Genomic DNA, 13,355 nt, shown 5'->3' on the forward strand with positions numbered 1-13,355 from the left:
GTAAGGGTGGAGATGGGGTTGATGGAGGTTGTATGGAGGGTGTTTCAGGGTGTACGGCTGAGTTCTTGTACGTGAGCGACTTCTGCGCGCACTTGCAAGAGAACCATGATGGGGTGATGGTTTGTGGGTTCTTGAACAACCAGCAGCGGTGTAACTTCCAGTGTTTGGTGGCGGAGAATATGGTGGATCATTGGAGGGTGCACAATTGCTTCAATTTACACTGTCTGGTGTGTAAGTTTGGGGCGATGGAGAAGTATAGTATGTTGGAGCATTATTCGGTGACGCATTCGAATATGGAGCCGCTGGTGGTGGATAGGAGTACTTCGGCCACGGTGAGTCGTGTAATCGAAAAAAAGTGGTTTAGTGGGCTATGAAATTGTTTTTATAATTATAATAGTATCGTGGTTATTTGACATTTTATTTGACAATTATTTGATAGTGAATGTCAAAGACGGTTAGTGTTGCCAACATACATTTTTTAACATTAAATTTCAAGGCTTGCTGGACGACTTTTTTTCTCGATCATATCGTATTCGTGTTATTAATTTTAATGGAAGACGAATTAAAAAATGAGTTTTTTTTTCTGAATGTAAAAATGTTAAAGCTGGAGTATAGTCGACGGAAAATTTTTGAAAAACTGTAAAATTCGCTTTATTCGGTATATTCGAAGAAAAAATTAATAAAAAATTTGAAAAATTGAGATTTTTGAAAAATTGCGCAAAAATTCTCAAAAACATAACGTGTTGATGGTTTCTGACCAAAATTTGTGAAAAATTCTACAAAATTCCGTTTGAAAATGGATTTTTTTTTGTAATATACGGAAAATTGTCATTTTTCATTTAATCGATGTTGAATTGTTGGAATTTTCGAAGAAATGAGATCGAAAATAAGTTGTACAACTGGAAATCTACAAGAAAATGTCTTTGGATAATTTTCGAAGGGTGCTCGAAAAACCGTAAAAAATTTTATAATCTAATTAGAAAATAGGTTTTTGAAAAATTAATTAAAAATTCTTAAAAAATTCTGGAAAATATATTTCGACGAGCTGACGATTTTTGAAAAATTCTGTAAAATTAGGTTGGAAAATGGAATTTTTTAAATCGTTTTTCACCTGGAATTGTCCAAACCGAAAATAACTTCCATAATTGGAAATCTGCAATAAAATGTCTTTGGTAATTTTCGAAGTTTACTAACGGCAAAAAATTATATTTTAACGATTCTGATAAAATTGTTATTTTTCGAAAAAATGAAGTCGAAAATAATTTCTGCAAGTCAAAATGTACAAGAAAATGACTTCAAGTAATTTTCGAAATGTGTTTGAAAAACAATTAAAAAATTCCCCAAAAAAAATTCTTAAAAAAATGAGATTTTTGAAAACTTCCCTAAAATTTTTTACAAAATTCTAAAAAAAATTGCTATTTTTGAAAAAAATTAACTAAGAATTTGCAAAACATTCTGGGGAATACATTTTGACGAATTGATTCCAAAAACGTTACATAGTTATTGATGGTCTCGAGGCAAGATTTTCCAAAAATTCGTTTAAAAAATATATTTTTTTTTAACATATTTCTTGGAAAACCGTCAGAGTTCCTGCGGTGGCAGATCAAGATTTTTTTTGAAAAATTTCTCGAAGTTCTGTTTGCAAATGCATTTTTTTTAATATCTCGAAAATGTTTTTTTTTAAATGATTGTGGAAAAATTGTTGGAATTTTCAAAAAATTGAAGCTGAAAATAACTTCTACAAGTTAAAAACTACAATAAAATATTTTTTTGAATTTGCGAAAGGTGCTTGGAAAACGGTAAAAAAAACAAAAAATTCGTTCGAAATTTTTTTGGAAAATTTTTATTTATTTATTTATTTAGCAGAGAAATTACAGAGTAGAGTCTAAAAATCGTCAAAAAAATCAGAGAAAAATTGAGGATTTTTGAAATTGCCTAATAATCCTCAAAAAATTCTGAGAAAAAATAAGATTTTTGAAAAGTTGCTCAAAAATTCACATATAATTCTGGAATCAATTTAAAACATTGATGGTCTCGGGCTAAGATTTTCCAAAAATTCGGTCAAAAAACATATTTTTTTAAACATATTTCTTGGGAATAGTCAAAAAGTTCCTACGGTGGCAGATTAATTTTTTTTTTTTTTGAAAAATTCCTTAAAGTTCGGTTTGTAAATGGATTTTTTTTTAATAAGGTATTTCAAAAATGGTTTTTCATTTAATTGATTATGGAAAAATTGTTGGAATTTTCAAAAAATTGAAGCCGAAAATAACTTCTACAAGTCAAAATCTACAATAAATTTTTTTTAGTTATTTACGAAAGGTAAAAAAAACTCAAAAAATTCTCAGAAAAAACGAAATTTTTGAAAATTGTGTAAAAATCTTCAAAAAAATTTGAGAAAAAGTTTAATTTTTGAAGTTGCCTAAAAGTCTTCCAAAAATTCTAAGAAAAATGAGATATTTGTAAAGTTGACTAAATCTCCAAAAAATTATGAGAGAAATTGGGATTTTTGAAGTCGCCCAAAAATTCGCAAAAAAATTTGGAACTAATTTAAAAAATTGGTGGCCTGGGGCCAAAATTTTCCAAAAATTCGGCTAAAAAATGAAATTTTGTAAATATCTATCACTGAAAATGATCAAGAAAGTCCTACGGTGGTGGGTGGGCTCTGACTAAGAATTTTGGAAAATTCCTTAAAATTCGGTTTGCAAATGGATTTTTTTTTTAATATTTTTAAAATGGTTTTTCATTTAGTTGATTCTGGAAAAATTGTTGGAATTTTTGAAAAGTTGAGGCCCAAAATAACTTCTAGAAGTCAAAATTTACAATAAAAATTTTTTAGTAATTTGCGAAAAATGTTTGAAAAACTCAAAAAAAGTCACAGAGAACACGAAATTTTTTGAAAATTGTGTAAAAATCTCCAAAAAAATTCGAGAAAAATTGAAATTTTTGAAGTTGCCTAAAAAATCAAAAAATTCAGAGAAAAATATGAGATGTTTGTAACGTTGACTACATTTTCAAAAAATTATGAGAGAAAAGTCTCCCAAAACTTCGGCAAAAAAATTTATTTGGAATTAATTAAAAAAATTGATGGCCTCGGGGAAAAATTTTCCAAAAATTCGTCTAAAAAGTGAAATTTTGTAAACGGTCAAAAAATTCCTACGGTGGTCAAGATTTTTGAAAAATTGCTTAAAATTCGGTTTGAAAATGGATTTTTTTTATATCTCGAAAATGGTCGTTTTTCATTTAATAGATTCTAGAAAAATTGTTGGCACTTTCGAAAAAAATGAAGCCAAAAATAACTTCGACAAGTCGAAATGATGACTTTGAGTAATTTTCCAGAGGTACTTGAAAGCTGTCAAAAAATCCACCCAAAAAATTCTTAGTAAAAATGAGATTTTAGGAATTTGCTTAAAAATTTGAAAAAAATTCTGAGAAAAATTTAAATTTTTGAAAAAATTGCCTAAAAATGTGCAAAACATCCTGAAAAATACATTTTGACGAAATGATTCGGAAAACGTTGGTCTCGCACTTAGATTTTCCAAAAATTCGGTTTAAAAATATTTTTTTAGACATATTTCTTCTCAAAAAATTCGCAGGAAAAAAACAATTTTTGGAAAATTGTCTTAAAATCTTCAAAAAATCCGACAAATCGAGACTTTTGAAGTTGCCTAAAAGTCTTTAAAAAATTCTGAGCAATGAGATGTTTGTAAAGTTGACTAAAAATTTTCAAAAAATTCAGAGAAAAATTGAAATTTTTGAAAAATTTGCAGAACTTCCTGGAAAATACATTTCGACGAATTGATTCGAAAAACGTAGTCTCGGACCAAAATTCATGTAATTGATTGTGGAAAAATTGTTGGAATTTTCGAAAAATTGAAGCCGAAAATGATTTCTACAAGTCGAAGTCGACAGGAAAATATTTTTAGTAATTTTCGAAATGTACTTAAAAATTAGTCAAAAAAATCCTCAAAAATCTTGAGAAAAATGAGATTTTTGAAAATTGCCCAAAAAATTCGAGAAAATACATTTCGACGAATTGATTAATAACATTGATGGCCTCGGACCAAAATTTATCAAAAATTCGGCTAAAAAATGAAATTTTGTAACCACGGAAAACGGTAAAAAAATTCCTCCAGTGGTTCCTGATCATGATTTTTGAAAATTACTTAAAATTTGGATTGAAAATGGATTTTTTTTTTAATCTCGAAAATGGTCGTTTTTCGTTTCATTGATTTCGCAAAAATTGTTGGAATTTTCGAAAAAAATTAAGCCCAAAATAATGTCTTTGAGTAATTTTCGACAGATGCTTGAAAAACGATCAAAAAATCCTCAAAAAAAATCTTGGAAAAAATTAGATTTTTGGAAAGTTGCCAAAAAATTTTCAAAAAATTCAGAGAAAAATTGAGATTTGTGAAAAATTTGCAAAACATTCTGAGAAATACATTTCGACGAATTGATTCTCGGACCAAAATTTTCAAAAAGTTTTTACGATCTAGATTTTGAAAAATTTTTACTAATTTTCGAAATGTACTTGAAAAACAGTCAAAAAATCCTGAAAAAATTCTGAGAAAAAATGAGATTTTTGAGAAGTTGCCCAAAAAATTCGGGAAAATAGATTTTGACGAATTGATTAAAAACATTGATGATTTTTCAAAAATTCGGCCAAAAATTAAATTTTGTAAATATTTATCACGGAAAACTGTAAAAAAAATCCTACGGTGGTGATCCCTGACCAAGATTTTTGAAAAATTCCCCAAAATTCTGTTTAAAAAGGAATTTTTTTTAATCATCTGGAAAATACTGGTTTTCATTTAATTGATTCTCGAAAAATTGTTGGAAAAACGGTCAAAATATCCCCCAAAAATTGTGCGAAAAAATGAGATTTTTGGAAAGTTGCCCAAACAATTCGCAGAAAATTCTGGGAAATAGATTTCGACGAATTTATTGAAAAAATTGATGGCCTCGAACCAAAATTTTCCAAAAATTCGGGTCAAAATTGAAATTTTTGTAAATATCTATCACGGAAAACGGTGAAAAATTCCATCTAATTCGGTTTGAAAATGGAATTTGTAAAATATATCGAAAATGGTGGTTTTTCATTTAATTGATTCTGGAAAAATTGTTGGATTTTTCAAAAATTGAAGCTACGACAAAATATATTTAGCAATTTTTGAAAGGTGCTTGAAAAATGGTCAAAAAAATCGCAGAAAAAACGAAATCTGGAAAATTGTCTAAAAATCGCCAAAAATTTTGGAAAATACGTTTCGACGCAAAACGTCAGCTGAACGCCACTGCTGCGTTTGGTTGTGCTTAATATTTCTTACCTTTTTAACATTTTGAGAAAACAACAAAATGGAACACAAATTCAGAACATTGCCTTCTCCAGATCGAAATCTCGAACACGGACGAAACCCCCGAACCCGCCTCTAAACTAACCCGAAAACGCCAATTAGCCAACGCCCGCATGAAAAAACACCGCCAAAAAAAGCGCGAAGAAGCCCACCAGAAATCGGTCCCGCCAGACGAACAAACCGAAGAACAAATTCGCCAGAATAAATTACAACGAAGACGCGAATTAGCCAGGGAGTACTCCCAACGCTACCGCGATAACAAACGCCTACTAAAATTAGTCCGGGACTCGGTAACCCCCACTCCACCCAGCAACCAGGAAACCGTGGTCGACGATCCACCCACACCCACGACCGTGGTAGACGACGACGACGACTCGAACGACTCTGTACAGGTACGTGTACACTGTAATTTTGTCGAAGAGCTGCTCTAGTTAGAGCTGACAGAGTGCTCAGGCAGTGTACACAGCACCTAGAGTCCTCTAGCAGCCCTAGCTCGGAAAGAAATTTGCAAAACGAAATTATTTGAAAAGTCTTGGCACGTGGTCTTAGAAAAAATATTAAGCACAACTAAACGCAGCAGTGACTTATAGCGCTCTCTCTGTATATTTAGTAATAGTAATAGTGATAATAGTAACAATGTGTTGATTGTGGTGTGTTTAGGGCGGCAACCAAGGCTACTCTGACGTCGCCTGCTCGAAAATCCGGTACCTCAACGACGAGCTCCTCGAAAGCGTTAATGTGCAGCAGTTCACGATCCTCCAGGCCGACAAACCCCAGTTTGTTCTGACCACGGAAAAACAGAGGGAGTCGCCAAAGCCCGTCGAACCCCCTAAGAACGTCACGCTCGTTCCGCTGTCCATCCTCCAACCCAACTCCACCGAAAGCAAGAAGATCATCGCCATCATCCCCAACACCCCCACGTCCAAACCCGTGCAGCTGTTCACCGCTTTGAACAAAGAAACCTCGGCTGCACCGTTTGTTTTCGCGTCGACGTCCGCCGCCCCCGAAGCCGTTACTAAGGAGAAGGAGCCCGCCAAGGAAGACCCGGTGACGGTGTCGGTGGAGGAAAGCGATAATAGCGTGGACAATAGTGGCGACAACATCGTCGATCCGTTGAGTCTCGAGGGTGAGATAGCCAGTGTTGTGTTAGCCTCGGGCGACGAAAGCGACTCCCAGGAGCTCAACGAAGCCGGGGATATGTTGAAGAGCTTCGGGTTGATCGGGTACCAGTTGTACCGGTGTGCGTTCTGCGATATTTCCTTTTCGAATACTAAGGACTTCAAAGCGCATACTATGCATTCGACGCAGTGCAGGGATGCGAATAACACGGCTAAACCCTACAAGTGCGTGCACTGCGAGAGGTTGTTTAAGAACCCGCACGGACTCCTGGAGCACATACAATACCACGGGCAGCTGCGGTTCGGGTGTTCGTTGTGCGTGAAGAAGTTCCCGTCGCCGTTTGCGTTACGGTAAGTAAAAACTGGTGCCCGACTTGGGTTTGACTGACTTGAGTTGCAGGGTTCACATGCGGGGTAAACACAGCGTGTCCAACACCATCACCACCCCGGTGGTCCCGACCAAGACCAACATGGACCGGGACGAGTTCATCCTGCGTCCGGTGTCCACTATGGACTCGGACATGGGAAAAGAGGGACCCAGCATACCCATCCTGGGTGGACTCAAATCCATCTACAGCCCCGACGAAATCGACAAGCTCCCGAAACGCTACATCTTCAACTCCGACGTAAAGTGTGCTTTATGTTCGTACAGTACCAAGGTACGCACGAACCTGGTGAGGCACCTCCAGTTCCACTCGGCGGAGAAGAGCGTCCCCGACATCGCCCCAGTCAACCCAGTCCCATGTCTAGACAAAAACGAACGCATGTTCGACAAGATGACCAACCTCGCGCTCAGCTCAATCGCCGGGGCTACTTCCCGAATGGGCGGAGTCAAAACCGAGCCGAAAGGTTCGACCTACAATGTAGTATCCCACCACCAATTAAAACTCATGTGTTTCAGCTATCAAGGAGGAGCAAAACCACGTCCCCGCCTACGTGCCCTTGAACCGGCGCTACGTGTGTTGCGCAGACGGCTGCAACTACCTCTGTCTCGAAGAGGCCAACCTCCGGCACCACTTGCACGCCCTCCACGTGCAAGAGCCGTCGTTCACGTGCGCCCACTGCAAACTGACCCTGAAGACGGACGTCGAAGTGTTTCTGAAACACCTCAAACTGCACGATTTGCATTTGTACAAGTGTTCGGGGTGCTCGTTCGTGCATAATCTGCGGCACAAGGTGGACAAGCACGCGGCGGATAAGCACGAGAAGGGGGCCAATACGATCACGATTCGGGCGCTGGAGGCGGAGATTGTGGACGTGGAGCAATCGGTGATGAGTGTGGGCGTGGCTAGCGCGGTGGATCCGCCTCCCGCGTCGAATATCAAGTGGACGAAGCCGTGGCATTGCGGGATGTGTAAATATCGGTGTGCGGCGAAGAGTGACATTCTGGCGCATATTTTCAACAAGCACGATATAAATGCACAGTTTAAGTGCACGTTGTGTTCGTATAAGTCGGACGATAAGAGTACTTTCGAGGGGCATTTCAAGGATGGTCACCCGAATAGCGAGACTGATATTATTTATGTGTATTATAAGAGCGAGGGGACGGCGCAGGGGGGCGCTAGTCAGAAACAGTTTGATACCACCCCGTTGTGGCAACGCGACAGGCCAAGGGTGCGACACATCAGGGGGATTTTATTCGAGGAAACGTCGCCGCAAAAAGGGAAAAAAGGGCCCGTGGGGAGACCCAGCACGGTCGCGGTGGCAACGAGTAGTCCGACGACTCCGGTCACACCTACCACAACGAGTGTTAGTAATAGTAGTAGTAGCGCAGATGCGACACCCACCGGAAGTTCCAATCTAGACCTTGCGATAGACGCAGTCGCTAAAGGTATAGACGAGTGCAGCAAAAACCTCCACGTCGGTAAAGAAGAAACCAAAGAAGCTCCCAAAATCGACGAAACGGTGATCGTCATCGACGACGACGACGACGACGAAGACGAAACGCCAAGGCTGGACGATAGCGCCGACAACGAGCTACTGATCGACATAGACAGCGGGGAAACCCCCGAAGTGAAAACCGAAGTCGAGAGGGAGTTTCTCAGCGAAGATATTTTGTTCAACATGTACGGGAAGTTGTGCGCTCCGGTTGCCAAAGCGTTCAAGTGCCCGATTTGTTTGAAGTACCGAAACAGGAAAGTGGGGCCGTTTGTTTACCACATGTTGACGGAGCTGAAGTGCTATAGGTTGTATTGGGTGTTTTATTAAAAAAAAAAGGAAGTTGATTGATTTGTTGCAGGTTTAAGTGTAATTCGTGCGATTTTGCGTCGGTGACTTTCGACACTATCGCTACGCATTGTCAAGAGAAACACGATAGTGTGATTGCGAGCAACGTCAAGGATATACCGTTGGATAAGACCGTGGAGTATTGGCTGCAGATACTTATTAAGTATCAAGCGAAGGCGATTGTTCAGCAGATTTTTATTCCGACGGGAGAAGCGAGTTTGTCGTCTGTCGCTAAATTGCGATGTGATTACTGCGACAAGTGGTACGTACACGAGTCTGAGAATGAATTTCGACTAGTCGTAATTTTTAAAATAGTAGTTTGAATTTTTTTCGGTTTACTAGAAAATTTCTGATGAATTTGGGGTAATATGGTAGGTACTTGTAAGTTGTGTATAGTATATAACTCATAGTCATTACGAAAATGAGGTTAAGGTTTACCCATTCAGATCATTTATTATTAGTTGTTAGCATCAGGTTATGGGTGCAACAATTTTATCAGTTTTAAAATCTCATGGAGCGGGTCAGAATAATCTGGAAATCGTGAATTTTTCGGAGGCACTTGTAAGTGTGCCAGAATCTAAAAAACTACTTCAAAAACCAAACAAAAGGGGTCCCCGAGATGCTTTCAAACTACTGCAAAAACCAAACAAAAGGGCTCCCCGAGATTCTTTCAAACTACTTCAAAATCAAAACAAAAGAGGTCCTGGAGATTCTTTCAAACTACTTCAAAATCAAAAGAAAAGAGGTCCCCGAGATTCTTTAAAACTACTTCAAGAACCAAATAAAAGGGGTTCCAGAGATGCTTTCGAACTACTTAAAAAATCAAACAAAAGGGGTCCTCGAGATTTTTTTCAAACCTTTTCAAAAACAGAAGAAAACACGTGGCGGAGGTTCTTTCAAACTACTTCAAAAACCAAACAAAAACGCCCGAGATTATATTCAAATTACTTTAAATTCAAGGCGAGGGATTCTCAAAATACTTCAAAAACAAGAAAAATGGGTCCCAGAGATTCTTTCAAACTATTTCCAAATTAAAACAAAGGAATCCCCAAGATTCTTTTTAAACTGCTTCAAAATCAAAACTAACGAAGTCCCGGAGATTCTTTCAAACTACATACTTCAAAAACAAAGTAAAAGGGGTCCAGAGATTCTTTCAAACTGCTTCAAAAACAACATAAAATGGAGCCCGGAGGTTTTTTTAGATTACTTCAAAAACCAAACAAAAGGGTCCCAGAGATTCTTTCAAACTACTTCAAATTCAGAACAAAAGAAGTTCCGGAGATTCCTTCAAACTACTTCAAAAACCAAACAAAAAGGGTGTCCGAGATTCTTTTAAACTACTTCAAAATCAAAACAAAAGATGTCCCGGAGATTATTTTAAACTACTTCAAAATCAATATAAAAAATGTACCTGACATTCTTTCAAATCGCTTCAAAAACCAAACAAAAGGGGTTCCCGGAGATTCTTTCAAACTATTTTAAAATCAAAATAAAAGAGGTCCCCGAGATTCTTTTAAACTACTTCAAAATCAAAACAAAAGATTTACCCGAGATTCTTTCAAACTACTTCAAAAACCAAACAAAAGGAGTCCCAGAGATTATTTAAAGCTACTTTAAAAACAAAGCAAAAGAGGCCCTGGAGATTTTTTTTTAAACTACTTCAAAAACCAAACAAAAATGGTCCCCGAGATTCTTTTAAAATACTTCAAAATCAAAACGAAAAATTTACCCGAGATTCTTTTAAACTACTTCAAAATCAAAACGAAAGAGGCCACGAAGGTTCTTTCAAACTACTTTAAAAACCATACGAAAGGGGTCCCCGAGATTCTTTCAAACTACTTCAAAAACCAAACAAAAGGAGTCTCAGAGATTTTTTCAAAACTACTTTAAAAACAAAGCAAAAGAGGTGGGGGAGATTTTTTTTAAATACTTTAACAACCAAACAAAAGATTTCCCCGAGATTCTATGAAACTACTTCAAAAACCAAACAAAATTAGTCTCAGAGATTCTTTCAAAGCTACTTTAAAAACAAAGCAAAAGAAGTCCTGGGATTTTTTTAAACTACTTCAAAATCAAAACGAAAAGATTTCCCCGAGATTCTTTTAAACTACTTCAAAATCAAAACGAAAGAGGTCACGAAGGTTCTTTCAAACTACTTCAAAAACCATACTAAAGGGATCCCCGAGATTTTTTCAAACCACTTCAAAATCCAAACAAAAGGAGTCCCAGAGATTATTTAAAGCTACTTTAAAAACAAAGCAAAAGAGGCCCTGGAGATTTTTTTTTAAACTACTTCAAAAACCAAACAAAAATGGTCCCCGAGATTCTTTTCAAATACTTCAAAATCAAAACGAAAAGATTTCCCCGAGATTCTTTTAAACTACTTCAAAATCAAAACGAAAGAGGCCACGAAGGTTCTTTCAAACTACTTTAAAAACCATACGAAAGGGGTCCCCGAGATTCTTTCAAACTACTTCAAAAACCAAACAAAAAGAGTCCCAGAGATTTTTTCAAAGCTACTTTAAAAACAAAGCAAAATTGGGTCCTGGAGATTTTTTTAAACTACTTAAAAAACCAAACAAAAATTTCCCCCAGATTCGATGAAATGAAACCATTTCAAAAACCATACGAAAGGGGTCCCCGAGATTCTTTCAAACTACTTTAAAAGCAAAGCAAAAGAGGTCCTGGAGATTTGTTTAAACTACTTCAAAAACCAAACAAAAATGGTCCCCGAGATTCTTTTAAATTACTTCAAAATAAAAACAAAAGATTTTCCCAAGATTCTTTTAAACTACTTCAAAATCAAAACGAAAGAGGCCACAGAGGTTCTTTCAAACTACTTCAAAAACCATACGAAAAGGGTCCCCGAGATTCTATCAAACTACTTCAAAAATCAAACAAAAGGAGTCCTAGAGATTCTTTCAAAGCTACTTTAAAAACAAAGCAAAATTGGGTCCTGGAGATTTTTTTAAACTACTTCAAAAACCAAACAAAAATTTCCCCCAGATTCGATGAAATGAAACTACTTCAAAAACCATACGAAAGGGGTCCCCGAGATTCTTTCAAACTACTTCAAAAACAAAACAAAAGGAGTCCCAGAGATTTTTTCAAAGCTACTTTAAAAACAAAGCAAAAGAGGCCCTGGAGATTTGTTTAAACTACTTCAAAAACCAAACAAAAATGGTCCCCGAGATTGTTTTAAAATACTTCAAAATTAAAACAAAGATTTCCACGAGATTCTTTTAAACTACTTCAAAATCAGAACGAAAAAGTCCACGCACAGAGGCTCTTTCAAACTACTTCAAAAACCTTACGAAAGGGGTCCCCGAGATTTTTTCAAACTACTTCAAAAACAAAACAAAAGGAGTCTCAGAGATTTTTTCAAAGCTACTTTAAAAACCAAGCAAAAGAGGTCCTGGAATTTGTTTTAAACTACTTCAAAAACCAAACAAAAGATTTCCCCGAGATTCTATGAAACTACTTCAAAAAATAAACAAAAGGAGTCCCAGAGATTTTTTCAAAGCTACTTTAAAAATAAAGCAAAAGAGGTCCTGGAATTTTTTAAACTACTTCAAAAACCAAACAAAAATGGTCCCCGAGATTCTTTTAAAATACTTCAAAATCAGAACGAAAGAGTCCACGCCACAGAGGTTCTTTCAAACTACTTCAAAAACCATACGAAAGAGATCTCCGAGATTTTTTCAAATTACTTCAAAAACCAAACAAAAGGAGTCCCAGAGATTTTTTCAAAGCTACTTGAAAAACCAAGCAAAAGAAGCCCTGGAGATTTTTTTAAACTACTTCAAAAACCAAACAAGATTTCCCCGAGATTCTATGAAACTACTTCAAAAACCATACGAAAGGGGTCCCCGAGATTCTATGAAACTACTTCAAAAACAATATAAAAGGGGTCCCCCCGATTATTTTCAAATTACTTTGAAAACAAGGCGAGGCATCTCCAGAATTCTATGAAAATACTTCAAAAATATGATAAAAAAGGGGGGGACCTAGAGATTCTTTCAAACTACTTTAAAATCAGAAACAAAAGAAGTCCCGGAGATTGTTTCAAAGCTGGTTCAAAAACAGAACAAAACAGGTCCCGGAGATTCTTTCAAACTACTTTAAAAACCAAACAAAAGGGGTCCCCGAGATTATTTTCAAATTACTTTAAAAACCAGGCGAGGGATCCCCAAAATTCGTCTAAAATACTTCAAGAACAAGATAAAAGGGGTCCCAGAGATTCTTTCAAAGTTACTTCAAAATCAAAACAAAAGAGGTCACGGAGATTCTTTATACCACTTCAAAAACCAAACACAAGTATTTTCCGAGATTCTTTCAAACTACTTCAAAAACAAAGCAAAAGGGATCCCGGAGATTCTTTCAAATTACTTCAAAATCAAAACGAAAAAGCTCCCGGACATTATTTTTAACTGCTTTCAAATCAAAACAAAAGGGGTCCCAGAGATTCTTTTAAACTACTTCAAAATCAAAAGCAATGTGGTCTCCGAGATTCTTTCAAACCACTTCAAAAACAACATAAAAGGGGTCCCGGAGATTTTTTTCAAACTACTTCAAAAACCAAACAAAAAGGGTCCCCGAGATTCTTTTAAACTGTTTCATAATCAAAACAAAAGAGTTCCCCGAATTTTTTTGAAACAACTTC

The 13,355-nt window shown here is 36.5% G+C and overlaps 1 protein-coding gene across 4 annotated transcripts in view; it reads left to right on the forward strand.

The window, feature by feature from the left end:
* The window catches only part of LOC135140610 (uncharacterized), a 45,337-nt gene that overhangs the window by 26,187 nt on the left and 5,795 nt on the right, over window positions 1-13,355 (forward strand). For 3 of the 4 annotated variants that reach the window (XM_064071233.1, XM_064071235.1, XM_064071234.1), the window contains exons 5-10: window positions 49-332; window positions 5,384-5,740; window positions 6,009-6,817; window positions 6,867-7,315; window positions 7,368-8,652; window positions 8,706-8,954. In XM_064071233.1, the coding sequence (XP_063927303.1) occupies window positions 49-332; window positions 5,384-5,740; window positions 6,009-6,817; window positions 6,867-7,315; window positions 7,368-8,652; window positions 8,706-8,954 (3,433 nt within the window). The remainder of the gene's footprint in view (window positions 1-48; window positions 333-5,383; window positions 5,741-6,008; window positions 6,818-6,866; window positions 7,316-7,367; window positions 8,653-8,705; window positions 8,955-13,355) is intronic. The other variant, XM_064071236.1, reaches the window with a different exon arrangement.

Source organism: Zophobas morio, unplaced genomic scaffold (genome assembly GCF_036711695.1).
Source record: "Zophobas morio isolate AGI-343-1 ecotype UQ-CSIRO unplaced genomic scaffold, CSIRO_AGI_Zmor_V1 ptg000040l, whole genome shotgun sequence".
Classification (NCBI taxonomy): Eukaryota; Metazoa; Arthropoda; class Insecta; order Coleoptera; family Tenebrionidae; genus Zophobas; species Zophobas morio.